This window comes from Acanthopagrus latus, chromosome 9 (assembly GCF_904848185.1).
Source record: "Acanthopagrus latus isolate v.2019 chromosome 9, fAcaLat1.1, whole genome shotgun sequence".
In the NCBI taxonomy this organism is placed as follows: Eukaryota; Metazoa; Chordata; class Actinopteri; order Spariformes; family Sparidae; genus Acanthopagrus; species Acanthopagrus latus.
In genome coordinates this window covers 24869169-24895981 of record NC_051047.1, presented here as the reverse complement: position 1 = coordinate 24895981, position 26813 = coordinate 24869169, and the positions used below count along the sequence as shown (strand labels likewise).

At 43.1% G+C, this 26813-nt stretch overlaps 2 protein-coding genes, 1 long non-coding RNA gene and 1 other non-coding gene across 5 annotated transcripts; 1 reads left to right on the top strand and 3 right to left on the bottom strand.

The window, feature by feature from the left end:
• Positions 1-164: 164 nt before the first annotated feature.
• On the bottom strand, positions 165-4293 carry nabp1a (nucleic acid binding protein 1a). Its single transcript, XM_037109092.1, has 6 exons — positions 3181-4293; positions 2888-3026; positions 2699-2770; positions 2093-2177; positions 1761-1830; positions 165-1215 (listed from the first exon to the last, which is right to left on the bottom strand). Exons 1-6 carry the CDS (start codon positions 3329-3331, stop codon positions 1004-1006), a joined length of 729 nt encoding a protein of 242 aa, XP_036964987.1. The 5' UTR covers positions 3332-4293; the 3' UTR covers positions 165-1003.
• A 165-nt stretch (positions 4294-4458) lies between these two features.
• Positions 4459-15722, top strand: LOC119025492. 2 transcript variants are annotated; one of them, XR_005076834.1, is made up of 3 exons: positions 4459-5284; positions 6528-6633; positions 15656-15722. It is a non-coding gene; the product is annotated as an uncharacterized LOC119025492 (long non-coding RNA). The 2 variants fall into 2 exon arrangements; XR_005076833.1 differs by lacking the exon at positions 15656-15722 and having other exon boundaries at positions 6528-7308.
• trnas-cga lies at positions 4906-4987 on the bottom strand. Its single transcript has one exon. It is a non-coding gene; the product is annotated as a tRNA-Ser (tRNA).
• On the bottom strand, positions 6765-26138 carry cavin2a (caveolae associated protein 2a). Its single transcript, XM_037109088.1, has 2 exons — positions 25319-26138; positions 6765-10752 (listed from the first exon to the last, which is right to left on the bottom strand). Exons 1-2 carry the CDS (start codon positions 25874-25876, stop codon positions 9796-9798), a joined length of 1515 nt encoding a protein of 504 aa, XP_036964983.1. The 5' UTR covers positions 25877-26138; the 3' UTR covers positions 6765-9795.
• Positions 26139-26813: the final 675 nt, after the last annotated feature.

The following is a 26813-nucleotide window of genomic DNA, read 5'->3' as shown; positions in this document are numbered from 1 at the left end:
TCTTTCAGGAACCTTGCACATTAGCAGCAGTAAATGTATCTCATTATATCGCTTTGAAAGGTAGTTTTAAACCACTTGACCTGCAGTATGAGCAACTCAACATAGATTTTAGCGATACTGAACTTGTGTTCAACTGTCAAACAGACTACAGAAAAACAAAAAGGTGGCAGCAGAATTACTGTAAAATTTATTCGGTGAACCGTTTCGTCAGTATTTAAGTGGTCCCACCTCGATCAAAGTACAATTGATGGCAAACAAGAAAAAAAAGAAAATGTATGAAAAAAACAAAAAAAAAACAAAACAGTTTAATATCAACCTACCTACCATTAAAAATTCAAAACTAACACCTTTCCTGTCACAGAGTCACTTCGGATACAGTTTGGTTAGGAGGGAGAAGACCCCTCATGAAGAATGTCGCTTTGTGCATTCAGTCCAAGAAGTCATTTACACCAACTTAAGGCCTTTTCCACTAAAAAGAGCAGAAACTGATTTTCCTGATTTAAATGACAGGCAACCTTGCCCAGACATAAATTAAGAGAAGAAAGTGCATCAAGTGTTCAAGTAGGGTGTATAGTCTGAAAGAACAAAATAGGAGAAGGGGAGGGTTGGGACAGTGTGTCAGGGGAGGTAACACTGGCACAGGACTGGCAATTTGCAGTGAGATTTCCAGGACAAGGACGTGGACTGAGAAGGCGGACCACGACTCCAGGCTCGACTGTATAAGAAGTCCCACTAGTGCATTGAGTGGTAGATCACAATCACACTGTGCTGCTTACTGAAAGCGCTACTACCCATGACAAAACGACACATTTTACAATGTTAGCCTGTATAAAAAAGATGCACGTAGTCCCTAACTGAATTAATTATTTTGAAAGCCGATACAGACTGTGATGGGGAAGGGGGCATGTTTTTTTGTTTTTTTTTGTTTTTTAAATAAGGAGGCAGGGGGGAAAAGTGGGGGCGGTCCATCATCTTCCCACATGATCCCCTTTAACCCCCAATTTCATCTTTTGGCACGGCGTGGGTCCCTGCCGTTGCTAATGGTAACTGAAGACTTTGCGGTCGTTGGGGGTCCAGCAACAGCAGCTTGAGACGCTCCGTTTCCCGGTGTCCGACCGTTAGGTCGCCCCATGCCCCCAAACGCAGCATCGCGGGCCGCACCAGGTGGTGGGTTGTTGTTGTTATTGTTGGCAAATGGCGGCATGGAACCATTACCTGTTGGATGAAGAATACAAGTCAGTCGTCAGAGAGAAATAAAGGCAGCTTAAGACATTTAATCCCATAAGGCACATGAGGCACTTTGACATGTCACAGTATGAAATGGTAACGGTGAATAATAAAATTAATACATTTTGTTTCAGGGTCCAGGCATTGTGCACGCTGGCTCCCTGTCATGACTTACCAGGGCACTTTAAGAGAACAGAACCACTGTTAATGTTATAGATTTTCCTACCATGTCAAGTTAATATGTCTGCTGTGAGAAAGACTTATTGAGCATCCTACTCTCTATACACAACAAGAATATACATTGAAAAATAACTGAATAGACGAAGGCACACTACTAACTTTGTCATATTCTCATATCATTTAAATTAGATTTGTAGGGCAAACAATGACATTTACTTTTGAAGTTTATTGTTTTTTTTTACTACTTTTCACGGTAGTTGTACCAATCTAGTCATTCTGTACTGACAACATCAATGTGTACCACTCTACAGAACAAAGACACTTCTGACTGGATGAAAGGAATTTATACTGACCTGGTGGGGCAGATGTACCTGAATTCTGATTGGGGGGAGAGTTTCCCCTCTGATTCTGGTCTGGTTTACCCTGTTATGGGAAGAAAACGTCACCTTTAACACCCGACAAACACTTTTGTTTGGCTGGACTGAACACTTTGATATAAATATCTTAATTATGTAATTACAGTTCTTATACAGGCCATCAAACAGAGGCATGTTTTTCAAAGAAGGGTTTGCAAAGGTTATTATTTTTACTTATTTTTGAGAATATTCTGATCCCAGGGTTATTTTTCATTTACAAAATACTCCCACTACTATATAAAGTTGTGAGTGGGTGTATGGATACTCACAGACTTGTTTTGCTGGTTCCCTTGGTTTAGCAGCTCTGGGTTTGGTTCACTGAAGTTGGGCACTTCTGAATACACCATGCAGAACCTGCGGAGGGGAAAAAAATGTGTTGACATAACATTCAAACCTCCGAAATGATGTGTTTGGTCAGGACAGTTTGAAACATGGAGGCTTTTGTTTTTCTTCCAGATTTAGATTTGAAATCTTTCAGAGTTGAAAACATGAAACTCTTAAAAGGAGGCTGCTCTCTGAATTGTTAAAAAATTGGAATTAAAAAAAGGTACACTTTTCCATGCTTAAATAAACAAACTGACCAAAAAAGTACAACACAGTTTCATATGTTGCACATTGTATACATTTGGCGGACCGTGCCACATTTCTAGCTTCAAACAGTGTCCTGGGGAGCTTATTTTCCTCTGACACAGTTTTTTTATTCAGTTATGGAAATATATAATATTTGAGTTTGTATTATCTGATTAATATCATAAATACTCCAACTTAAAAACTACACAGTGCCCCTTTGAAAAATATATATATGCTGATAATTTGATTGCTTTTGAGTTATAAAACTTCCCAAAGTGTAAATATATTTGTGTCGTGCCACTCACTCTCCAATCTTCTGCAGGTCTCCTCCTCTTCCAGTGTATAAGGTCAGGCAGCCTTTCCATATGGATGCATACCTTGAAAAAAAAAAAAAAGAGGCACTGATCTGTCACAACAGTATGTAAAAAATAAAATAAAATAAGTGAGCATATTCTGTTGGTGTCATGAGTTTCCAGGCATGAGAGCAGTCCCACCCTCTGGTCAGCTTGATGATGTCCCCTGGCTGGATGAGGCTGCCCAGCTCGTCCCAGACAGAGATGGCAATGCTCCCGCTCTTGTCTGCCACCTTGCATGAGCGGACCTCATGACCATCTTTCGTTTTGGTCACTCGACCTAATGGAGGAAGAGCTACTGTTAGGTTACACATAAAAAAAGGGGGGGGATCGACCTGGTCAAATCAAAGCGGCATTTGTCTGCTGGCCCCTTTAAGACAAACAGACACGAGTTGATGGTGTGTGGAGACATGAGTCGCAGGCTAACTACTTACCTATTTCCAACACGATGAATACAATATTCAAATTTTTCGAGCCAGGCTTCACATCCTTTAGCAAAAACAAGGCCTCGTTTGTGGGGTTTGCCATTGTTTGTCGCGACGAGGAATACCCACTGGACGCCACTTTCCTGTCACTTAAACTCATTAGAAGGCTGTGCGGGCTTGCCGATACTTTCTAACGGGAGGGCTGCGACGTTAGCCTTAGCTTAGCTAACTAGCCAGCCCGTTAGCCGAATGCTAATTAAACCCCCCCAAGTTCAAACACTGTAACGTTATAATAACCGTTTATAGACGAAAGGCTCCGCTCCTTGGTGACAACCATCAAGTCATATTCCACAAACACGGTGACACCGAACACACAGTTGGTTAAACAACCGTTAACGTCTCTCTTTAAGCAGCTACCACATTAGCAGTGTGGCTAAATGTGCTAGCAAGATAAGTTAGCTTTGCCCAGCGTTAGCTAGCTACCTTCTTTCAATTTCAGGATAAGAGTCTCTGTGCATCTTTCTTTTTCACGATTGTCACCATAATGGCAGCCTCATTCTTCCCATAACGTAGTGTGGCATACTAATGGTTAGCCTTGTAGCCACTGAACGATGTAGCTCTGCGGATAGCCGAGATATCCAGATCAGATAAAATAGTAATAATAGGCTGACAGATCCAGAGTCGCGAGTCAAATCTGAGATGGTTTTCCTTTTTTTTTTTGTTTTAGGCAGGGACCGCTCCACTGGCTGCAAGTTACACCAGAGATGGAGCAATTATCTGTGATGCGAACTAGTTTGAAGTTAACAGTTAGCTTATCTCCCACGACCATTAAACGTCAGACAACTCCTGTTCACCTCAATATTTTCAAATCCCGCATTTCCTTTGTATGTCTCATTTGACTAAAAATGAACTGTTAGCTTTGCTAGCGCGCAGTCTGGTCAGATGCTTTGTTGGAGGTCTAGTGTGTCTATTATCCAACTATGGCCCCTGTAACGTTGCTGTTGTTCGAAAAGCCTTGTGTTAAGTGTCCTGGTTGTTTATGCCTAAACAATACTAAAGCCCAAAATACGCTATTTAAAATCTGCACCAAGCTGTTGACTACACGGGTTCCCCCTGCTTCAACTATGCCCCAAAAACTACGTCAGTTAGTGCTGCCGGTCGTATTTATCCAACTCGGTCGGTTCCATTATTCTGAACAGAGAAGGGGTCACACCTTGCTAGCAACTTCTTTTTGTGTGTTCTTATACAATCGGGTCGACAGATACTGGCAGTTAGCAAGCTTCTGTTTTTACATACGATGCAGTAACACATGTACGATGACAACGTGATGGCCTGTTAACAGAGAAAAAAAGAAAGAAATCGTTGGTTTGTGCCAACCAACCGACTTCCATTCACAAACAACGCGAGAATGAGAAGACGTGTGCGAGTAGAGTGTGTGAACGATGAAACTATAAAGCGACAGTTGATGTTTTGTTTTGTTTTGCCCTTTAATTCACATTATTCATTAATTTAAAGTCACCGCGTCTTAATTGCGACTTCAATTATGAAATATAATGTGTGCCCGATTGACTAAAGTTGCGTTTGAGATCAAAATGTGTCCAAATAGTAAGTGCACGTAAGTTAGTCCGTGGTGTAAAACGTGGCACAGCGATATACTGGTTGTGAATTCACCGGGTTTCGGTTAGCTGTGGCTGCTAATGCATGTGTGTAAAAAAATATATATATTTAAAATGACGTCACGAACAGGATTCGAACCTGTGCGGGGAAACCCCATTGGATTTCGAGTCCAACGCCTTAACCTCTCGGCCACCGTGACTACATCTACCTGTCGGCGTCCCAGGACCCGTTTTGATAACGACAACAATATGGTTACGTCAGACTTACACGAACAGCAGTTTCCGACAATGAGACAAACATGTTATTTGTCTCCTTAATTGTAGCTGTGCCACCGATAATGGCGGTTAGTGTTGCTTCGCGGAAGCAGCGCCGGGTGTTGTTGTGAGTGTCGACATTGGAGGGAGACAAACTCCGTCAAAACATCCCGGCTCACCCACGGAAGTTGGGAGGAAAATCCCTCCACAGGTTACTTGTGTCTGTTACTTTAACGTATCACGTAAGTTGAGAAATGGAACATGTACGTTACTAGAATATCTTTGACACTGTGGTACAGTTGTGTGATGTTTTCAAATCGTTTTATGGTGGCTGGATGTGGAACAAATTTATTTGGTTCGCTCCAGTAACGTGACGTGGTTTGACACGACGGTTCATGCTCACCTGTTTGAAACGACTGTATTCTTCCTCTGGGGGACATTTTTTAGAGTAACTGTCTGACTGTCTTTTCAAATTTCAATTGGTTCAATTTAATGTGATTTGTGGTGCTCATAGTGAAAGAGCTGCATAGTCTGTAGTTCTAAAACCTGGAAATCACTTTAAGTCTGAGTTTTTTCAATTGGTATGTGGTTTAATGCCTGAAATAATGTGTGTGGCTGCCACGAGCTGGGGATATTTACACTTTTTGTTCTACAACATCATCAGATGTCCCACAATTTAATCATAAAATGCTTGTATGAGTGTCTTTAAAATGGTGGTTGCTAACAAGTGTCTGAATGAGACTACAGAGGTTGTCAGGTACATTCAACATCATGGCAGTAAACCAGCAGACTCATCTAACTTTCCAACTTGTATATTGATCAGTGTATGAAAAAATATATAGTATTTGTGTAGTAAGACATTTTTTGGCAGTGATGTCAAAGCAATTTGACTCCAATATAGTCTGTTTTTAGTTTAACATTAACTTTTTACTTTTACTCGAATCACAAAAGTGGTGTTCATCTGTGAGGATTAACTTGCTTAACAAAACGTTTAAGTATCATAAACTTGTTTTTGTCACAGAGCTTATTTTCAGTGATATTCTGAAATCCAACGTTTAAATCTTAAAGGCTTTTTGTTGAGGGAACCGGGGCGATGCCAACTTCCGGGTCGGCATGCAGAAATGCGTCATCCCCACACGACTATGACAAATCAAACAGAAAGTTCTGCACATAGCAGACATAGCTGTCATCAGGACTTTTTCTGCTGTTCAAAGTAGTTCTAATATAAATGTAAGTGTGTTCTGGTACCTCGAAACATCGGTAAATAACACTATAACTCTTTGGCTGTTGGTGCTCAAGTAAATAATGAAAAAGATAATTTAGTAATTTGGATCAAGTGATCTTTTATTTGATCCCAAAATCTTATCTTGATTTAAGATAGAGCAGTCTGCCCTTATTTGCACAGTAGGGAGTGAGAGTGTCAGAGTCACTGAACCACTCCCTTCAGTGAGATTAATCCTCTTCTACCGTATCACCTACACTTAGGTTCACCAGATTACACTGCTATGACCTACAGTTATTTCCAAACTCACAGTGGCCTCAGCAACAGCAAGCTTAACTACATGTTTCCTGGAGTCACGGGGATCAGAACGTGAGTGATGCACAGAACATTACAGCCTACTGTTATCTAATTGGTATTAAATGCCATTTACTAAACTGACATGACATTAAAGTTGACCTGAAGGACAGCAAATAAAAGGCCACAAACAGTGTTTGAATGTTATAAAGTCTTTATTGATGTATACAATACTAAATTTTGAAAGGAAATGCCGGCATGTTTACAAGATGCTTGAAAAAAATAGCATCAGTAGGAGTACAATGAAAGTGGCAAGGGAATCTTCTGCTGTGAAGGAAACTTCTTTGGTTTAAGTGATCAACTACACAAAAAGGCCATAAAGTAAGAACTTTATATCAACAAAGAGGATGTTTAAGGCAATATATCACTACCTGACAGTTCTGTAATGTTTTTTTAACTTTCTAACAAAATAAAAGTTCTCACATGTAATCCTGATTAAACATCTGATTTCAGGACAAATACGAACAGACGTTTAAACACATACAGAAAGTGTAAATATTAGCAAACAAAGATGTCACAAAAGTAAAACAGTTGCATGAATGACAAGGAAATACCTCGAAGCCAGTCACATTTTTAACCTCTACAGTACAGATAATGTACATGTAAGCCTAGTGTTTCGATCCCTTTTCAGTTTTTACACAAAGAAGGATAAACAAAACAAAAAAAAGTGAACAAGATCATTTAATAAAACACACGTATGCTGAATTATTTATTTACTTAACGATCCCATCGAGCCAACTGGCAGGTCAATTTTCTCTAAGTTATGAAACACTTAAAGGGCCTAAAACTGTGCTATTTCATTTCTCCCGTATGTACTAGATAATTATAAAGCATGACAGTGATTTTCTTTCATGGTTAAGATATCAAAAATATTTCTGGCACCTTATTGTGACTTAAGATTTGTATTATCTTATCTAGACAATAAGTATAATGCATGTAACGGCGTAAAGGTCAGACACTGGTATTCCCTCTTCAACATATTTCAGTTCCCATGCTCTAATGCATTTCAGACTCTTAATTTTAATACCTTTCTGTCAAGCTTCCCATTTGCTTCACCCCCAAGGCAACTTTATCATCCTTTCCAACAGCTGAAGTCCTTTCCCACTTTTCAAAACACCCACACTTGTCTCTCTTCCACTACAAGCTCATGCCCAGGAGCCTCCACAGGGGCAGAACACCTGTGGCTCCAGAGAGCTTCTTCCACTCTTCACACCGTCTAAACAAGGACGCGAAGAGCATGAAAAATGGGCTGAGCAGGAGTCATCCGTCAACGCTAGGAATGCTGTCCTCTGCCTTTATCCACTTCTGTGACCTCTCTAGTATCTGGGGCCTCGGCACCTGGTATCACTTGCTAAATTATTTTTGGGGAGTCGTGGCATTAGACATCTGTAGCCTCGGCTGGTGAAGCACTAACAATGTGCAACAAGAGCAAGGTCATTTTATACAAACTTTCAGGCAGATGTGAAGTTGATTGCAAAGGTTTTTGCACTTCCTTTTAACTTAAAACTTTCTTGGCTTTCATGTTGTTGGTATCAAAGACTATGTCCCACAAAGTGATAGTTGTAAGATATTTCCCAGAAGACAGAGAAAAACATCAATCAGTAATCAGGCATGTTTAACTCCTACTCTTATCTACAGTAATATAAGAATCCATCCCCTTAAGGAGTGTACTTACTATACCAGCCTGTGCTAGGTAAAGGCACTGTAGGAGTACATGCATGCATGTATGGAGGAGAGTAAGAGTGATGGTGCCGTGGCAAATGTACAAGATAGTATTTATATGTTAAACATTTGAAACTGAGTAAACATTTCACCATGCAAGTTATGGATTCCTGAAGAGAAAGGCGACTTACAAAACACCCACGTATGATATAGTAACTCAAAAACAAATTCACAGATACAACATTTACTGTTATGAGTACACACACTCAAGGCAGTTATCATAAGGTTACTAATTCATGGTGTATACGATATACCTAGAGAGTAGTGTGCCTCACAAAAAAAAAGACAAAAAAGATTACTGTACATAAACATACAAAGTTGCCCTGCAGAGGCGACAAAGGGCTGCAAACGAACATCAATATGTCAGTGTTAAAATCTGTCAGGTACTTTGTATTGCTAGGGTTTGTTGCTCGCTATCTAGAGCAGCTCCTATCCCGCATTGATGTCCTTCATTTGCATTATAGCGACAGAGCACGAACATGTTATCTGGCATTTTCGAACAATGTTATTTTATTACCGCTCTTAAAAGTATTGATTAGTGTGATTCTTAAGAACATTTATACTATTTCAAATTCCATCTATTCTAATTTTCAGCACCTGGAGGTTTATTTTTATTTACTCAATAGGCAAGCACAAATTACTAAAATATTCTGAAATAAGACACGCAACTCGTCTGGTGTTCTAGGTGGGCCATCAATGATAAAGCCTGAAATGAAGAACTGGAGGTCCCGAAGGATGGGGGATAAGGCAGTGCCACTTCTACTGAATTAAAGTATTCTGTTAGCTAAGAGCTGGGCTTTTTTAGAGCAGGTCTGAAGAATTCAGTAAACGACCTCTAGTTCACTACAAAACACCCTAGGACCTTTTCCCCGAAAACCCAGAAACTCCCCCATTCCAACTCTTGCACAACCTGGCAACACACTGCCTCAACCGGCTGTGGGCAGTACCACTGTTGCCAAAGATTTACTATTTTTCACAAAAACACAGAAAGAACAAAGAGGCTATCTGTCAGTGAGGAAAAACAGCTCCAGAGACCAACACAGCAGGAGGGAGATAGTTGGCCCAGCGCCCTGGTGATGCGCTGCTACTGAAGAGATGGGCACCGGTTGATGGGAGTGAGTTATGGTGCATTGCTGCAATGTTGCTTTATTTAGACAACCCTGCTACAGGGGTTAGGAAGCATTTGCATTGAATTTTGATTCTAGACCCTGTCATGTCTAGTTGCTTGGGCAGTTCGTGTCAAGTTTTTTACACTTTACTGGTGATCATCAAAGGTTGTGCTGCAGGAATCGTCCAAGAATGGACTATCTTAGGAAGCTGAGAGTATGTTTTAAGTGTATGTGTGTTTGTAGCAAGAACACTAACACAAGAACACATTTGTGCCTGCTGGGTGTTGAGAAATGTAGAAACTTTGGGGAGAAAGAATGGGAAACTAGAATTGGTGCTAAAATCAAATTAAGACACTTGAGCAATTGTTTGCTCCACAGCAATCGTTGGCTCTACAGCAGTTGTTGCTGTGGAAGTCGACTGCTCAACAGCAAGCGTTGCTGTGGGAATCACTTGCTCGACAGCATTTGCTGAGGAAATCTGGATATCTGCTGCCGTCTCAATAAGGCTTTTGTGTTGCTCTTTTTCTTCTTCCTCTTCTTCTTCTTCATCCTCTACACCAACATCTTCGTCGTCCTCTGGAACTGCCAGGTCAGCAAGATTGCCATTGAACTGGTGCTGAATGCTTGGTGACTCCCCATTGATTGCCAGCCCCAGCTTCATGCTCTCTGGGCTGGTGGGACTCACTTCGAAAACAGCGTCGTCAGTATGCATCTCTGCTGAGGGAATCTCTCCATCGAACCTTCCCAGAGGAGGAATCTCCACATGGACTCCTTCCTCGGGTGAAGACATAACTTGTGTTGGGGCCTCGCCATCTCTGACCTTTTTGACATTAAAGGTCATGGGAGACACCTTGAATGAGGAGCTCTTGGTAGTCGGGCTCTTGGGATGATTAGGGGTGAGGCTCTTCTTGATTTTCTCACGCTTCTCCGGTGGCACAATCTTTGTGGTGATCTGGGTCATCTTCTTCTCGATGCTCTGACGTGAGAAGGCCTTCTTGAGGCTATCAACCTTCTTGAGACTGTTACGCTTGAACTTGTCAGCCCTTCTCTCAAATGTGCGGGAAGTGCCCATACCCATTGCATCCTCGCACTCCAGCATTTCATCGCCTTCTGCATGTGCTGCAAAACTCCCCTCATCAGAGGACAGGCTAATGGATTGAAGACCCTCCTCATGGGTACGGGCGCCATCAACAGAGCCTGTAACAGATGGAGCTGGCAGGATAGATTCTGCATCACACTGGCTTGGTTGTGGGGTCTTAAGGGAGTCCTTGACCATCACGCTGGCAGGAATCTCATTGTCTTCCTATTGGGAAACAGAAGAACAGAAAAGGGTGGGTTTACAGGGTATTACTCAAACAAGGCATTAGTAAGAAATGACCTTCATGATATCTTTGTTTGAACTGGTTATGGTCAGGGTTTGACTTTAGGCAACTGCATATTCCAGTGACTTCGATGGAATTCTTTATCGTGATGATCAAAGTATTTCCAAACACACCACCCCCATAAATATGTTAACATGTACCTATGGCCATGGTTTGGCCATTGTAAATGGATGACTGCGTCCAATACACTCTACACATGTTGGGTTGGTCTGCCTGCTGAGTACTGAGTAAACCAGTCTCAGCATGCCTCCCCTGTCTTCTCCTCAAGACATTTGAGGAATTCCACATGTTTCTCTGCAGGAGTCACACATTTGTCTCAGTTTTCTCTCTTTTATAACCAACTCTTCCTTTAACTCTCTGTCCTTGAGCACACTGATGACCAAAAACAGTGCAAGATGGAGAACAGCAAGTTCAATATCCGGAGCTTCCGTTTGTTTCTCCTCAGTCTCTTCCTCCTTTTACTTGCTGCCCATCCATCTGTGCACAATCACGCAATCACACACATGCGGGCACACACTGGGGATTTATGAGCTACAGTTCCCACCCACCCCCATTACCCCTCTCCCTTCACACCCAGGAGTGAGTGGAGAGTGAAGGTGCTGCTTCAGTGGTTGACATACTCCACTACACATTTGAAATGCTGATAAAGAAACCCTCTCAATGACATATACTGAAAGTATCACTAGTGGATTCTTGGTTTTGTGATGACTAATGCATCACAGTTTCAAAGTTAAGGTACAAGACATGTCTATGGACAGGCAGCTAACATGAATACATATACTTGACCACAACACATAAAATCCCGCAAAGGCTTCATGGCTCCCACACCCCCAACAGTGATTACATTTTTGGATAGAGTCATTTCTATTTGGGCCAAGACTACAGTGGTGGTGCTTTGGTGGTTAATGTGGATGTTTATTTCTGAATCCAAGTTTTTGAGCAACAGTGTGGAATTTAAAATATATGCAGTGTGGGGTAAATACTGGAACGGCTGACATTTGAAATTTTTGAGCTCAGAATAACTCAAAATCAAACACCAGTGTCTTCCCCTGTCATCCTCAGTACACTCTGGAATGACACTTTGTAAACAGTAGTTTCTGTTCACTATTGTTATAAGAATGTGTCTACATTTGAGGTATGACTGAGTTCAAAGAATGTATGGCAGCTCTTGAGACGTAAGAGTGCATGAAGTATGTCTATGAGTTGTTAAAGGAATATGCAATGCATCTTTTCTGGGGTGTCATTTACACATACTTAAGGACTGGGCCAACCAGATGGTCTGGAAGATTCCTGCCTTCTGTCCATTTTTCTCTCATCACTTCTGGTGTGTTTAAGCCGGAAAGGACATTCTTATTGTACCTGCAATCTGTCACTGCCAACCTGATCCTGTTCAAGCCAGTTCTGACACTGTCATTTGCTGCTATTTTTATGAACTTGGTCAAATGTGTGAGAGAAGATGATACAGTTTATGTGACAATTATAGGATATAATGTGGTAAAGAGGGCTGAGACTGCAATGGTGATATGAAAACTGCAAAGTGAATCACTCCTGCACTGATTAAAAGGTCTGATCAATACAGACCAGACATAGTGTCAAGTACTATACTTGCCAAAGATTTAGGCCATCATAAGAAAAGTGTGGTCTGTTCCCAAAGCCATTTATAGAAGTTTTCTGCATTTTCCTGATTACATAAACTCTGTCCACAAAGGGCATTCTTGATGATCATCATCTGTTTTTAGCACCTTGCAGACATATGATACCTTTTGCCTTGATCTCAAACATGCAGGCATGATTCACGGTTCAGGTGTGAGGCAAGCATGTGTGGTATCTTCGAGTTAATGCCAATAAATCTGTCTGCGCATTCTTAAAGGCACAACATCTATCTCAAGAACTTTTAAAGGGGGAGAAAAGAACATTAAATATTTAATAACATACTGCACAACATATTGTACAGTGGAGGATATAACTTGCTGAACTTCCTCGTTGGAGGTGTCACTTGTAAAACATCAAGGAACTCAATGAATGTGTATGTTGAAAGTTTAAGACTTTTAAAATACCATAAAGAAACACTAGGGGACTGTAATCATCCCATAGAAGCTGGGAGTTGCGATGCACTACACTGTAACTTGAAATCCCCCAAAACAAAGGAAGCACCCTGGGGACCAGCTCTGGTTACCACTGCCTTTGGTCTGGTGAAGCTGTAATTCCTTGCTTTCAGTTTTGTTCTGTGTAGCTCCTTCTTGTCATGCGTGAATGATAAGTATCTGGATGCCCCAGTTTGCTGCTGCTCTGCCACGCCCACAGACACTGTGTGGATTTGAACGTGTTCATGCAGAATCAAAATCCGAAATAACAGAACTGTGTGGGCAACAGGCTAGGTACAGGACATGTTAGGGAAATATCAGAAAGCTTGCTTACACGCAGAAGGTTTATATTGCTCCTGACTTCAATGCCAATCTCCATTTTCTCTGTGTGCACTTCAAGTTATAAAGAGTAAAATCATTTTAATCGGCAAGATGTGTTAGATGGCATAGGGGTTAAACACCTACCTAAAATCTGACCAGTCACGATTAAATAATTAGCCAACATGGCCTCACTGACCCTCATTCCCGGAGATAAACACTAATGTTCTCTGATTGTTTGGCGGTATTAAGGTTTCCAAAGATTCAGTGTTCACACCTCTGCTCCAGTCTGGGCATGCCAAAGACTTTCTCATTTGGCTCAACATGTTTGATATAATCAGTCAGGGTTCTGGAGTGTGTGGGAGACAGCAACTGAAACGCAAACACGTGGCCGACCACATACGGTACCAGACCTGCCGCAGAGACACAGTTTCAAAAATTGTTCTGTTGACTTCCAGGGTCACAACTAACCATTGTTTGCAGTATTTATTATTGGATTAGTTGGTCCATAAAATGTCACAAAATAGTTGAAAATGTAGATCACTGACTTCCTCAAATATCCACCCAGGATTCATTCACTACCAAGAAAAAACAAAAACAAATCTCCATTGAAGCGTTTCACTGTTGAAATCGTCATGTGCCAGCTCGGTAGACATCACCAAACTCTACCACCAATCTGTCACTTGTTGACTTTAACCGGAGTACTTACACTGATAAAAACAGAGTCCCAAGTGCTCATCATTGCCTTTTCCGCTCAGCCCTGACTTCATCCGGCTTTTATTTGGTTTTACTGGTGAAAATGCTGTGAAATTAGTCTGTCCCCAGTTTAACCCCAAACAAACTTGGCAAGCAAGCTAGAACAAACAACATTTTCCTAAATACCATTTGACCCGAGTCAGTCCCGTGTGTTTTTGTGCGTACCTCACATTCTGGCACTTTTCTCTTGGGAACCCTGTTAATTAATGTTCCCTCTAAGCAAGCGCTCATTACCCACTAGAGAATGTGATACTTGTGTGTTCGACTATCTGTGTGCCAGTGCGTATCTGTGTGCAGCCATGTAGGACATCAGACATTGTTTAAAGCTATTAAAGCCATTTAAAAGAGCAACATGAAACAGAATTAAACTACACTGGACTGAAACCAAAAAAACAAAGTTAATTTACTGTGACAGCGAGTTTACTGTATGTAAAAGGCCACACTCTTCAGAGATATCTCGGACACTTATATAATTGAGTTCAAGCGCTCACTTCACAGCTACATGGCAGAACTACCATCTAATTGCAAGTTGTGCGAGGCGTTAGTTAGCGGGTGCTTATATAAGTCAGCTCTCTGTAGTGTCCCGATCTATTCAAACGAGCGTGATCAGGGCGGAGCAGGACGGCGTCGCCACTGATTGAAAGAGCTCCAATCGGCTCACGTTACTTTGAATGTGTGTCTCTGTTTATACCGCATGTGTAATTATATCTTACATTGTTTCTCTTGTGTCTGTTCAACCTCCGTTGTTTATGTGTGTGCGCAGACATCTGCAGTGAAATACTGTCTTATAAATTAGAACTGGGTGACATGTTTCAAATCAGTATGAATATGTACAAATAAATTTAAACGCAAGTGGCATAGCTCTTGGCATGGTAATGTCAGTGTCAGTTGCGAACTCTTAGAAGGAGCCCTCAGATCGTTTGCTTAAAGGGGCTTTATGGTAAAAATCGTAGCATTTTTGGCTATATGTGAGTGGATTGTAATGTAACGTGAAAAATGAGACCTTCCCCATCCTTGTCAGTGGCCTTGTAAGTTGTTTCAATGCTGTTGGACTGTGGATTTCTTTTTTCAAGTACTCAAAAAAACAAAGGAACTACACTTATAACTAACACTTATAAAGTGTTGAATAAATATAGTGAAGTAAAAAGTATTTCCCTCAAAAATTATTTGGAGTAGAAGTAAAATAAAACAAAAAAAAATGACCATGTACTTAGTTACACACCACCAATGCAGTTCGTCCATCACTAGTTGTTTGATTGCCAGGACATTTACAACATTCATGATGCTCAGAGGATGAATCTGAATAAATCTGGTGATCCCAGACTTTTCCTGTCATGCCACAAAGCCATCTGGTCAACATTTCCTTTTGTCCAATACTCACGATGAAATAACTGCAAAGCTGTATATGACTTTAGTTCTAATTTGCACTCTTAGCAAAAAACTAAGATGGTGAACATGCTAAACGTAACACCTGCCTACAGCCTGAATATGTGACACTTTTACACACATTACGCATGTGCACGTCCCTCCTAAATGAACAAATCGAAGTGCACACACAAAATAATACGGTCTCATCATATTTGCACACAGTCAGCATGTGTTCAAATACAAGATTGTGTGTTTGGTCCTTTAAGATGACTTATGCAGTTTCTCTTAATCCTACCAGGCGAGGTTAGTACAGGTGTGTTGGCACAGTGAGTCAGGTGCCCCCGGGCGACTGCACCAATGACAGGGTAAACCACCACCACACACACACACACACACACACACAAACGTATGTGTGCACACATTTGCTGTTGTCAAGCCCCTGCAATTATTTTGTTAACAGCTTCGGATGTTTTTTTCATTGACTGATTCACCCCTACCCAGCTTGTTGCATAACACCGCGACCCCTCCGCCCCATCTCAGTGTGCTTGAAGAGCCATCTGTGGACAGAGGAAGTGGGGAGGAAAGGAAGGAAAGGAAATGGAATTCTGCTATTTGTCATGGGACGGGGTAACATGATAAACTCTCGCTCTGTGTGCTGCTCTCTGCACATGGCCTTGCACTGATGCGTGTACAGAGAAATAATCGTCAGCTAACAACACAGCACCAAGTATGTTCAAACTGTGACAATCAATATTGTTCCAAGTATCTTAAATACCTCGTCAACACATTCACGTCAATTTTGAATCATGCCTTCTGGCCTATTACCCATAAAGCTTTGCACAACAAGTTAGGGCATTCTTTCCCATCAGCACCCCTCCCATATCTGCCTCACTAAAGAAAACACGCCATGTTTACTTGCCTCGCAGGCTTGCGTAATCGCGCAACACAATAACCGATTGAGGCGCGATGCCATGCTGACGAGTTGGTAGGATGGTAGTTCACTGTGTTTATTCCTGCTGACATAAACGATGATGCTGGACATCTGAAGAAAACCTGTTCACTCAACCTGTAATCCTCAAGAGAGCAGTCTGTGCACTTCGGATGATGATGTGTTTTAAGATCCTGCTATATAGGCTCATAATTAATTTCGTACATGACGTGGTATTCATTATAATAAAGTCTGTGATTGACTGGGCTTGTTGTCACTTACAGCACTTCCTCTTCATTACAACAGATTGCATCACTAAACAGGCATTTTTCCCTGCTTATCTTGCACTTTCTCCTCCGCATGTATGATAAATGTGTCACCACAACACATTCCTGTACTTATATAGTTCTTGTTTCTCCATTTTTTTTTCATCCTTTGGCTCTTTTGTTCGACCCTCCCAAGGTCCCCCTCGACACGTTGCTGCAGCACAATCCCCAAACCGTGCCTATCGGAGCCATTGTTTGATAAGTGCTGTGCAGAGATACCACAGGCATTTTTTTGATAAGGCTACCACCAATTGTCACAATGTTTACCCCGTATGGAGGTCAGAGAGCGCGAGTATCCGCAGAGAAGCCAGGAAGTCATCACGTTATCTCCAGATGTGCTGTATTTTCAATGTTTTATTTAAGTGCAGAGAAATAAGAACATTGAGAACCAGCGCGGCTATTGTTTTCCCTTTTCCTGCCATGGACGTTGCAGCCTTGGGAAGTGGACTGGATGGACACTGGGGTTTGAAAAGTCAAGGAGGAGCATACATGAAGATGGCGTCCTGTCGTCGAATAACAGAAAATAAGGAACTTGATAGGAGTAGTCAGTTTTTTGTCTGGTTGTATAATAGGGCTTTCAGCTCCTTTGGATTAATACCGGCATTAAAACTCTATCCCTTTGAAACGGCACCACCTGAATCTAACATGTCATGCCATGCAACTAAGAAAAGAGAAAGCTCAGAAGACCAAGAGCAAGCTAGAACGAAGCAAAGAGCATTTGAGTGCAAGTGTGCGAAAGAGCTTAATGGCATTACCTGATCAATACCTGCAGCCTAATGAAAAACACGCTAAATATGTGCTCTTGGCAGTTCCGAAAAGAAAGGAGAGCAGTGCATCATGGGGCATGCAGAGAGGCTAAACTGTCTCCACCTTTATTTATCTTTGCACACACTGCTTTGTTGCACTGTCTTTGTTGCTTTGTAGTACTTTCATTAAAAGGTAAAGTTGTCAGTATTTGGGATTTTTAATTTTGAAAACAACTCTGGTATACAAAACTTGATAACTCTTTTGATACCACAGAAAATACCAATAGTATCTAGGCAGTCTTTAATTTTTTTTATATTTATTTATAATTCACTGACACTGTTAAGTTTCAAGAAATGTTTTTCAAGAAGCACCAATTCTTTTGATGAGTTTAACTTATAGGGAGTCATTTTGTAAATCGTCTCATACCCTCAGCTTTTAGGTCATGATAGTGCAAACAACATCATGAAACAAAATTCACACACAACTTCGTGTCCCGTCACGTCAGGGAGGCTTGCTCAGACGTTGGAACATCATCATCACTTTCCCGCTTTGTTATAACAAGACTTTCAACGCATTAATGTGCAGCACCAGTGTTGTCTTTGCCTCACAAACCGAAACAATTGAGCAAACCCGTCGAGCCTGAATGTGACATCAGGCGGAGGACTACTTGCCCATCCTCATGCATGTCTTTCACAAATACTTTAAACAAACACATGTAGGCATAATCTCTCATCCAAACTCCCTCTTATGGTTTTTATCATTAAGTGACAAAAACATGCCACATTTGTCACATTTGTCTTTTTGCTTCTGTCTATTGTTTATCTCTCTATCTCTCTCATGTATCCATCGCTGGTGCTTCTCCCTTCTTTATTTGCTGTTCTCTGAAAACCCAGAGGATTATCTGAGGAATGAACCCCAAAGGGAAAATAAAGAATGATAACAAAGCCCAGAAGCCACGCTGTAAACAAACCACATTGTTCATTTAGAGAGCGTGCCTTGAAGGCTGTGAGGACATCAATCTCCGAGACCAGATTCACTCTTCAGAGTTATGTCCAACTGTGTGCCTGTAGAGATGCTGGAAAATCTCATTCACAAGTTTGAGATTGCAAAGAACAAAATGCACAAAGGTCACCTGTTGTGTCCTTGTGGTAACTTGCAGGGCTATTTCCATACTACTGACCATTATTTAAATTGAAATATTCTCTATAAACTCCGGCCAGATCTTCATATTATTAAACAAGATCTGTACCAAACAGGATAGGCCTGTTTTATAAAACACTTGTCAGAGGCAGAAAAGCACACATGTAACTAATTGAGTTAACAGTGGCTCATCTCCATCGAGTCTCACAATAAGCCATTGCCGTGAGCCATGATTCATAATGCCACAGCCCTGAAACTGACTGAATACAATCGTAGCTAAAACACCTCTACGATGTGAAGAAGTTTAACTTGGATATTCTTTCTTTGCGCCAAGGAAAGCAACACAAAAGCCTGTCTCAATGTGAAGTCTATGTGCCAAGTGGTAATTTGCAGGTGAGACCGGAGAGAGAAACTTCCTTAGGCCACGTAACCAGGAAGTACACTCAGAACCTAAAGCATTTTTTGGCGTATGCACCTGGTGAGCAACTCTCAGATGCCAGCTTTGCTTCTTGTATCTGGTTTGTGTTATTGTACCCATGAGTGCAGGACTGCTGTTCATTTCTCATGAGTCAATGTGTCAGTCTACAGTGGATTTGGCTGCATAAGCTATAATAACTCGCCCGTTACTTGACTAGTTAACAATCCTTTTACCTTAAACATCTCCATAGGCTAAAGCTCAGGAATATGCAGGCCCAGCCTGCTTGAATGCACTAAAGCAGCAAGCACGGCTTTGGGCTACAAGCTGGTGCAATATATCACCTGGACGAGGGAGACACACACTGTCACAAACACACACACACACACAAATCAAATCCCAGCTGTAGCCTACAGCCAGTGGCCTGCTCCAACCTGTGGGGATGGATATGGTTTTATAATGTAGGATTCTACACTGAACAAACTCAATATGTGCACCACAATTACACTGAAATATCTAATTACCCCTAAGCTTGTGTTGTTTGGGCTGCGGGTAGTTAAGTAAGTTCAACTCTCAGCTTCTGCCTAGTCTCTCTCTCTCTCTGTTGCTGTTTGTTCGGCTTTAAGTGTTTCTCTTGTTGCGAAAGCTCCGGTTGTGTCACATTTGATTTGTATGCACAAAATGGGACCAAACTGGATCCGACAGAGTGGAACACTACTTATTTACTCGACCATTATTTAGCTTCTGTCAGCTCCAGAGTACTGTGCTTTGAGTCATTAAGCTAAAAGGTACGAGCTTGGGGCGAGGCTAAGAATTACCAGTTTGTCCTCCATCTTAGAGTCTGAACAGTGTGTGGAAAAACAAGCCTTACTTCCAGCTGCTGAAAGCTCAGATTAAGTCGCAACCTTTGGTCAAGTGTCGATACACAAAAGCTCAATGACGACTGGCGGCAGAGCAAACAAAATGACAGTGAGTGAAGTGAAGCCAATCAGTCAAAACCTTTAAACCTTTGTAACCATCGCATGTGCTGAGTGACGAGTGAGGATGTGGTGACAGACTGAAACGTCTCCGTCTGTGAAACGCTTATGGTCTTACGGAGTACATAGAGTACTATGTAGTCTTTTGTAGCACCGGAGGAAGCTGCATGTAATTTGACAAATTGCCAACGGAGATGCCAATCAGTGGCTAAGTTGCATTGTGGACAATGGAGGCACCATATTTTAAAAAGCAGTCCACTGGTCCAGCATTGCAGTCCTATAACACTGTTGGAATGGACAGAGCAGGACAAGATATATCACTTTTTTTAATTCCAGGCAGTCCTCTTCCTTTCAAAGGTCTCACGCCTACATTACCCACAATGCAGTTTAGCCACTGAGTCTCTGGAGGCAGTTCATCAGATTACATGCAGCTTCCTCTGGAGCCGAAGAAAAGGCTTTATGCTACTTTGTATGTAATAGCGAACACATTTTAACATGTAAATTAGTAGAGTTACCCTTTAAATGTCAGGATTTACTGCTTCTCTTTGTTGAAGATTTGGGGGGTTTTGGTTTGAATGAAGAAAAATGAAGAAGAATGAATCACGAAAATAAAATCTGCATGTTGAATGGATAATAAAATAAATCATTGCTTGCAGGTCTTTATGTGTATATTTGAATAATGAGAAACAAAAGAGTCAAGTTTCCATTACATCTACAGCACAGCGTGTGTCAACCAAAAGCCTGTTGCAGTCATGGTGTTTAGTTTGGCTGGGGAGCATGTTTCTCTTCCCCTGCCATGCGATACGAGCGCTCTTTGATAGTGTGTGAGCGCTCCGACTGTTGTCACTCCCTGCCACTCTGCGATTAGGGATCCCAAGAACACAGACAATCACCAAACATCCTCTTCCCATCCCATCGCACCAGGGACGGCCGCACAAATCCCCCCTCTCTCTCTCTCTCTCTGCTAAGTATCTCGCCAAAAAAATAAAAAAAACACTATGAATCTGGGCCCTCGTGTGCAAAGCGACGGAGCAAATGAAATTCTCATGGCGTTCGAATTCAATTTGCCATTGTGGCTGACTTTGTTTGTTGTGATGAAACTCGGCTGTGAAATAAACACAGGCGGGGAGATTAAGATCTGCTCCGAAATAAATGACGTCTGTCGCAGGAAATGACATTCAAAAATGTGCCGCATTTCACATTGCACGTCGCGGAGAGATAAGCTATAAGATCTCCAGGGTGACTGTGGATATTTAAACACTCAGGTAATGAGCTTGGAAATTAACCCGTGCGGCAAATACTAGAAAACTGCTTCACGTAATCAGACACAAAACAGTTTACCTCTCCAAAAGGTAATTACCAAAACAGGCTCTACACTGTACACACTGGAATCTCACATGGCTGGGTATTGTGTGTGTGTGTGTGTGTGTGTGTGTGTGTGTGTGTGTGTGTGTGTGTGCGTGCGTGTGTGTGTGTGCGTGCGCGCGCAAGAGAAAAGGGCCTAGAGAAGGGGAGGGCCATGTGGAGACAGGAAAAGCACTGGTGCACAAAAACAAACAAACAAGGCCAAAGCGGCAGTAATTAAGTCCTCATTAGTCCTTGTTATGCACAGGAACGCAGCGGAGCGACACACAGCGCTGTCATATCTGACCCAGCAGTGGCCAAAGCCTGGAGCCTGGTATAGACCCCTGCTCCGTGCAACAGTGGGCGTTTACCCAGAAACCCTCTGTGTTTCCACCTCAGCTGGCACGTACAGGGCGATGAGTGTTCTGGATCTATTTTGTCGAGTGGGCAGAGGGAGGAGGAGGGCCCCTGGGCCAATAGCCGCAGGGCTGGGGTAGAAAGTTTGGCTGCTGGGTGTGCGGCAAATGTGCGTTATCAAAGAGTAGCGTGAGGCGCACAGCATGTGCTTTCGTGTAGGTTCAGGGAATCACGACAGGTGGCGTGACCAAAGAGAAAAAAAAAAAAACAGTGGAAGTTGGAGCACGGAACGAGAGAACAATGTGAGAGGTGAAAAATAGCCGCACGTTTTAAAAGATAAACCAAAAAAAATAAATCAGACAAGAACTTTACAGCAAAACAGCAGATGGAGAAAAGAAATCAAGAAGAAGAGGAACAAATCCTGGAGGCGAAAAAAAAGAGATGAGGCGAGGCAGAATGTGATGGACAGAGAAGAGAGAGTCAACGAGAGCTCAAGCGAGGAGAGGGAACAAGGGCTGCACTTCAGTTCTTTTTTTTCCTGCTGCCCTCAGGCGAGCCAAGTCTCATTTACCCGCGCTGTAACTGCATACACCTGACCCAACACATCAGCATCCAATGGGCAGGTTGCACGCACACACATGCTGTAGCTCTCACACACACACACACACACACACACACACACACACACGCCCTTGGGATCATACCTGGCTGTTCTTCAGCCCGCCTACAACAGCTCCGCTCTCAGTTTGACTCAACCCTTAAAGCAACATTATGCAACTTTTTTTTTATTCAAAATAACAGCTTCAATATCATGTTGATGGCACAGAGTCTTGTATCAGTGTCGCCCACCATCACTTGTTTCTGTAACTTCAGTGAGAGGATCGCAGCGATGACTTCTACTTAATGTTGCTTTAAAGGGGAATTTATATATTTACATATTTTGATGGGTAAATGATTCATACTTAACGTTTTAGAATCAGTGCAGAGGATCTCTCAGCTGGCAGCTATGTAAAGTCATTATTTGGTGTAACTGCGACCGTCAGACTTGAAGCGTTTGTACGGGTCTTGCCCAAGGGGAAGTCTCGCTCTGACATCTGGGGAGGTGAGTTGTTGTCAGTTAAATATTCAGTCATGACTTTGGAAATCAACTTGTGATGGCAGATCCTCTGGGCGGACTCCAAACGCCTCTCGCCGACTCGTGACTTGGCATTCCATTGTCGTCTTCCGGCACGACAGCTCGCCTCACGCAAGATTTCAGAGACTTGAGATTCTGGCTACAAAAAGGAGAATATCGTATTGTGATACTTGAAAAAGCCAAAAACAATACATTGATGGAAACAGCCTAGCCCGCCAGGAACATGCTAGTCACCATCAACGGTGGTCACAGCAGCTCTTCAAACTGCTTTGCTCGCTGCTTTATCTCCCTAGGTGTCGTTTCCACCATGTTGGAAAGACACATTTGGGAAAAAAAAAAAAAACAATCTCAGGCTGTCAGCGGCAAAAAGACACATTTTTAGTGGACGTAACTCTGACGGTTGCGGTTGTCCTAAAGGATTTCATTGCCGCCATGTCACAGCTGCAGGACAGATTCAAAAACTTTTGCAGAGTATGAATCGTTTATTAACCAAAACACGAAGCCTATGAACAACAACACAACACTCATGATGCATGCTCTTTTTATAACAGTGTTATAAAAGGTCAAATAAAAATCACTGAATACATTGACATGACGCACAGAAAGGAGAAAAACAAATAAATCTTTGCAGCTCCACTGTCCACTCTCTGCCTCCATAGCAACGGGACACTCGCCATTCAAACACCAAATAAAGAAAAAACTGACCGGTGGCTCAATCAAATCGATCAGCGGTGCCTCGCCTAGCAGCACACAGAGCCACCTTGTACAGGTTAAGGTCCTGGCACCTGTTGCATTTGAACAACAGAGCCTCAGTACCTGGGAAACCAGATAACAACGGCGGTTAAAAGCTCTCAGAGGCTCTGGCTGTGTCAACAATGGCCCCCCTTCTGCAGCCTGGGCACACACACTTGTACGCACAGGCTCGGACGCACCCACACAAAAACACACACGCATAAAAAACATCCACTTATTAATGCCTGAATCAAACTCCGTGACCATGTTGTTTTATCTTTTTTCCAGGGGTCACTTTCATCTCACATGACAAATAAACTCTCATCTGCAACTCATGAATCAGGGCTGAAATTTACATCTCTGTTCACATTCTGTGTAAACAGAATATGTTTTTTATGCCTCAATCAGCGAAATATGGGGATATGTGGGGACATTCCCCATAGTTTCCACTCGTAATTTCCGGAGGATATGAGGAAGTTTATCGCTTCTTTTTTCGGGGGGCCAGTATAGAGTTTTAGCCTCACAGGTGTGGTATGGCAGTTGAAGTGGTAAATCCGTCCAAGAGCCATCTGTCTGTCTGAATTATGACTGTGGGGTGTAAACAGATCTAGTCGAAGTCGGTGTCTGAGCCCTCCTCCATTATCCTCTGTAGCTTCATTCCCAGACACACCCTTCTCCTCACACACACACACACACACACACACACACACACAGAGGGCAGGACAGGGAGAATCCTTAATGTATGTGCAGTAAAACTATTAAGATCTTATCTGAAGAGACCAAATCATTTTTCGAACATATTCTTTAATGTACATGAGAGGAGGCGTGTCTGAAATATGTTCCCAGGGTAAGAAAAAAGCTGCACATCATCACATCATCTCTACAGCTCGCCCACGTCCTGCTCAACAAGTTCTGAAGTGTCGAAAATGTAATAAATTGCTTTGCGCCGACATCGTATTGCCTTTCTGTGCCAAGCAGGCAGCAAAGAAATGTGCCCACATCCAAAACACACCCACAACTGTAGTCAAATATGAATGCAAATATTGGCGCGCAAACACACACCGACACACACACACACACACACACACACTACGTTGAGACCTCAAGAGGAGATTATGATGCAAATACTTCCAATGAACAAAATATTATACGCCTAAACCTTAAAGAGGTAGCCCGACAACTTAGTGCTGCTCTTTATAAAGCAGGTACAGAGATATCCTGATTTTTTTTTACACTCCTATGATCCTACATTTCCCACAATGCCCTTCAACTTTTTTTTTTTTTGCAAACCTCACACCTCAGTTTTGTAACGCAGTGACAAATGTTACGTCTCAAGCCCAGCCTGAGATGACCCACGATGACATCACAGTGACATCACCGGGGTTATTTTACAAACTTTGGTGTATCCCACCACTTACAGGATCAGTCCCCCCCCCCTAAAAAAAAGTTGTTTACACATGTTTGGAAGCAGATTTTCCTTTAGCAGCTAAAAGCTAAGGTGTTAGCACACATCACGTCTGAAGTGAAGCGAGTGCACGAGCTCGACCTCGTGTAAATAACGTCTTTTCAAATCTTGTTGGGACCCCAGGGCTTCAGGATACTTGGATTAAACTGCATGGAGCTTTTTATTGGGGGAGTTTAGTTGTTTTTCACATTTTAAAACAAGTCCCCAGCTGCTTTAGTTGTGTAAGGGGAATGCTTGGTGTGGGTGTTAGTAGAGAATGACTGAATATTCATTTTTAGGTAAACTTCTCCTTTAAAATATTAGTTTACATAAGGCCGTTGAGTAAACTGATCTTAAATCAGTGGAGTGGCCCTGTAACATTCCTAGTTGTGGTTCACGTGTTTGCGTGTCCTCACCTGGAAGATGAGCACTTTGAAGTTGTTCCTCTTCAGCAGGTGGTTGTGGTTGGACTCCAGCTTCTTCACCTGGACCGCCTGCTTGTCCAGGCGCTCCCGCACTTCCTTCAGGTGCCCGCTGACTTTGCGCGAGCGCTCCAGCAGCTTGCTGACGCTGTTGGAGGTGCAGACGTGGGTCTTGGACAGGCGGGTCACGTCGCCCTGCACCACCCGCACGGCGCCCTCCAGGTCGGACTGCCGCTGCTCCATCCGCTGCTGGTTGTCCTGCACCGACTCCAGCATGTTGACCAGCTTGTCCAGCAGCGCCACCACGGTGATGGCGCTCACCTGGCCGCGGTCGACGGGGCTGCCCGGCGCGGCCGCGGTCGGGCTGGTCAGGCCTTTGAAGCCCATTCGGGACAGGGTGCCGGTCGGGGTCGGGGAGGCCGGTGCGGAGGGGCTCAGGCTCGGGCTGATGATGTCTTTCTCGGGCGTGGTTTCGACCTGCGGGCCCGGGATGGTGTGGGTGCTGCCGGAGACGCTGTTGGTGAGGTCGGCGTGGGACGCGTCGTCTGCCATGGCTCACAGGTGGTCGGATGTCCCGCTGCAACCTGGTAATTCACCTCAACACGAGAAAAAAGTTTGGTGCTGTCTCTTCCACTTCTTCTTCTTCTTCTTCTTCTTCCTCCTCCTCTTCTTCTTCTTCTTCTCTGAGTGCTGCTGTCACGTCTTGCTCCAGCTGGGAACTGAGAGCAGAGTGATTTACTTCTTCTTGGAGTTGATTCGGCATCCACGCCCCTGTCTGCCTGTCTGTTTCTGTCCACACACACACACACACACACACACACACACACACACACACACACACACACACACACACACACACACACACACACACTCAGGCTGTGAACTTTTCAAAACACCTCCCCTGCAAGCCAGAAGGGAGGGGCCTGGGTGCTATGGAAACCATGCAGGCCTAGCCCTATTGACAGAGCAGAGGTAGAGTTTAGTGTGTGTGTGTGTGTGTGTGTGTGTGTGTGTGTGTGTGTGTGTGTGTGTGTGTGTGTGTGTGTGTGCCTGCTCACTGTTCAGGTCCATGTGACTGCCAACAATTCCACTTTGTGCATGCCTGCAAAAATGTGCGTGGAGGCTGCTTTTGTTTACTGTGCTCACTCCGGTTGTGTGTGTGTGTGTGTGTGTGTGTGTGTGTGTGTGTGTGTGTGTGCAGGACAGGACAACACCATAAAGAGGAGATGAAACCGCTCCAACCCGCACAGGCCGGCGTTTCTCCAGGAACTTAGCTGAATTTTTCCCTTTTCCTGAGATAACTCGCCAGAGTCTGGTGTATGTACTGTATGTGTTTCCCCCCCAGTGTGCCCTGTGAGAGACCCCCTCTGAATTTTCCTCTGCCGCCCCCCACCTCTTGTTTTCGAGCTCGGTGTCATGGCATGGGGGGGGGGGCGGCACCACCGACATGGAAATGTGGAAATCCCTGTTTCAACAATGAGCTCATCCG

What these genes read in the sequence shown, in the direction of transcription:
- nabp1a (XM_037109092.1), bottom strand. Translation starts at nt 3,331, where the DNA reads ATGAGTTTAAGTGACAGGAAAGTGGCGTCCAGTGGGTATTCCTCGTCG. An exon ending in ATTCATCGTGTTGGAAATAG is followed by an intron (nt 3,027 to 3,180) that starts GTAAGTAGTTAG and finishes TTCCTCCATTAG; the next exon opens with GTCGAGTGACCAAAACGAAA. An exon ending in GACCTGCAGAAGATTGGAGA is followed by an intron (nt 2,178 to 2,698) that starts GTGAGTGGCACG and finishes TCCCCTCCGCAG; the next exon opens with GTTCTGCATGGTGTATTCAG.
- cavin2a (XM_037109088.1), bottom strand. Translation starts at nt 25,876, where the DNA reads ATGGCAGACGACGCGTCCCACGCCGACCTCACCAACAGCGTCTCCGGC. An exon ending in TCAAAGTGCTCATCTTCCAG is followed by an intron (nt 10,753 to 25,318) that starts GTGAGGACACGC and finishes GTTTCCCAATAG; the next exon opens with GAAGACAATGAGATTCCTGC.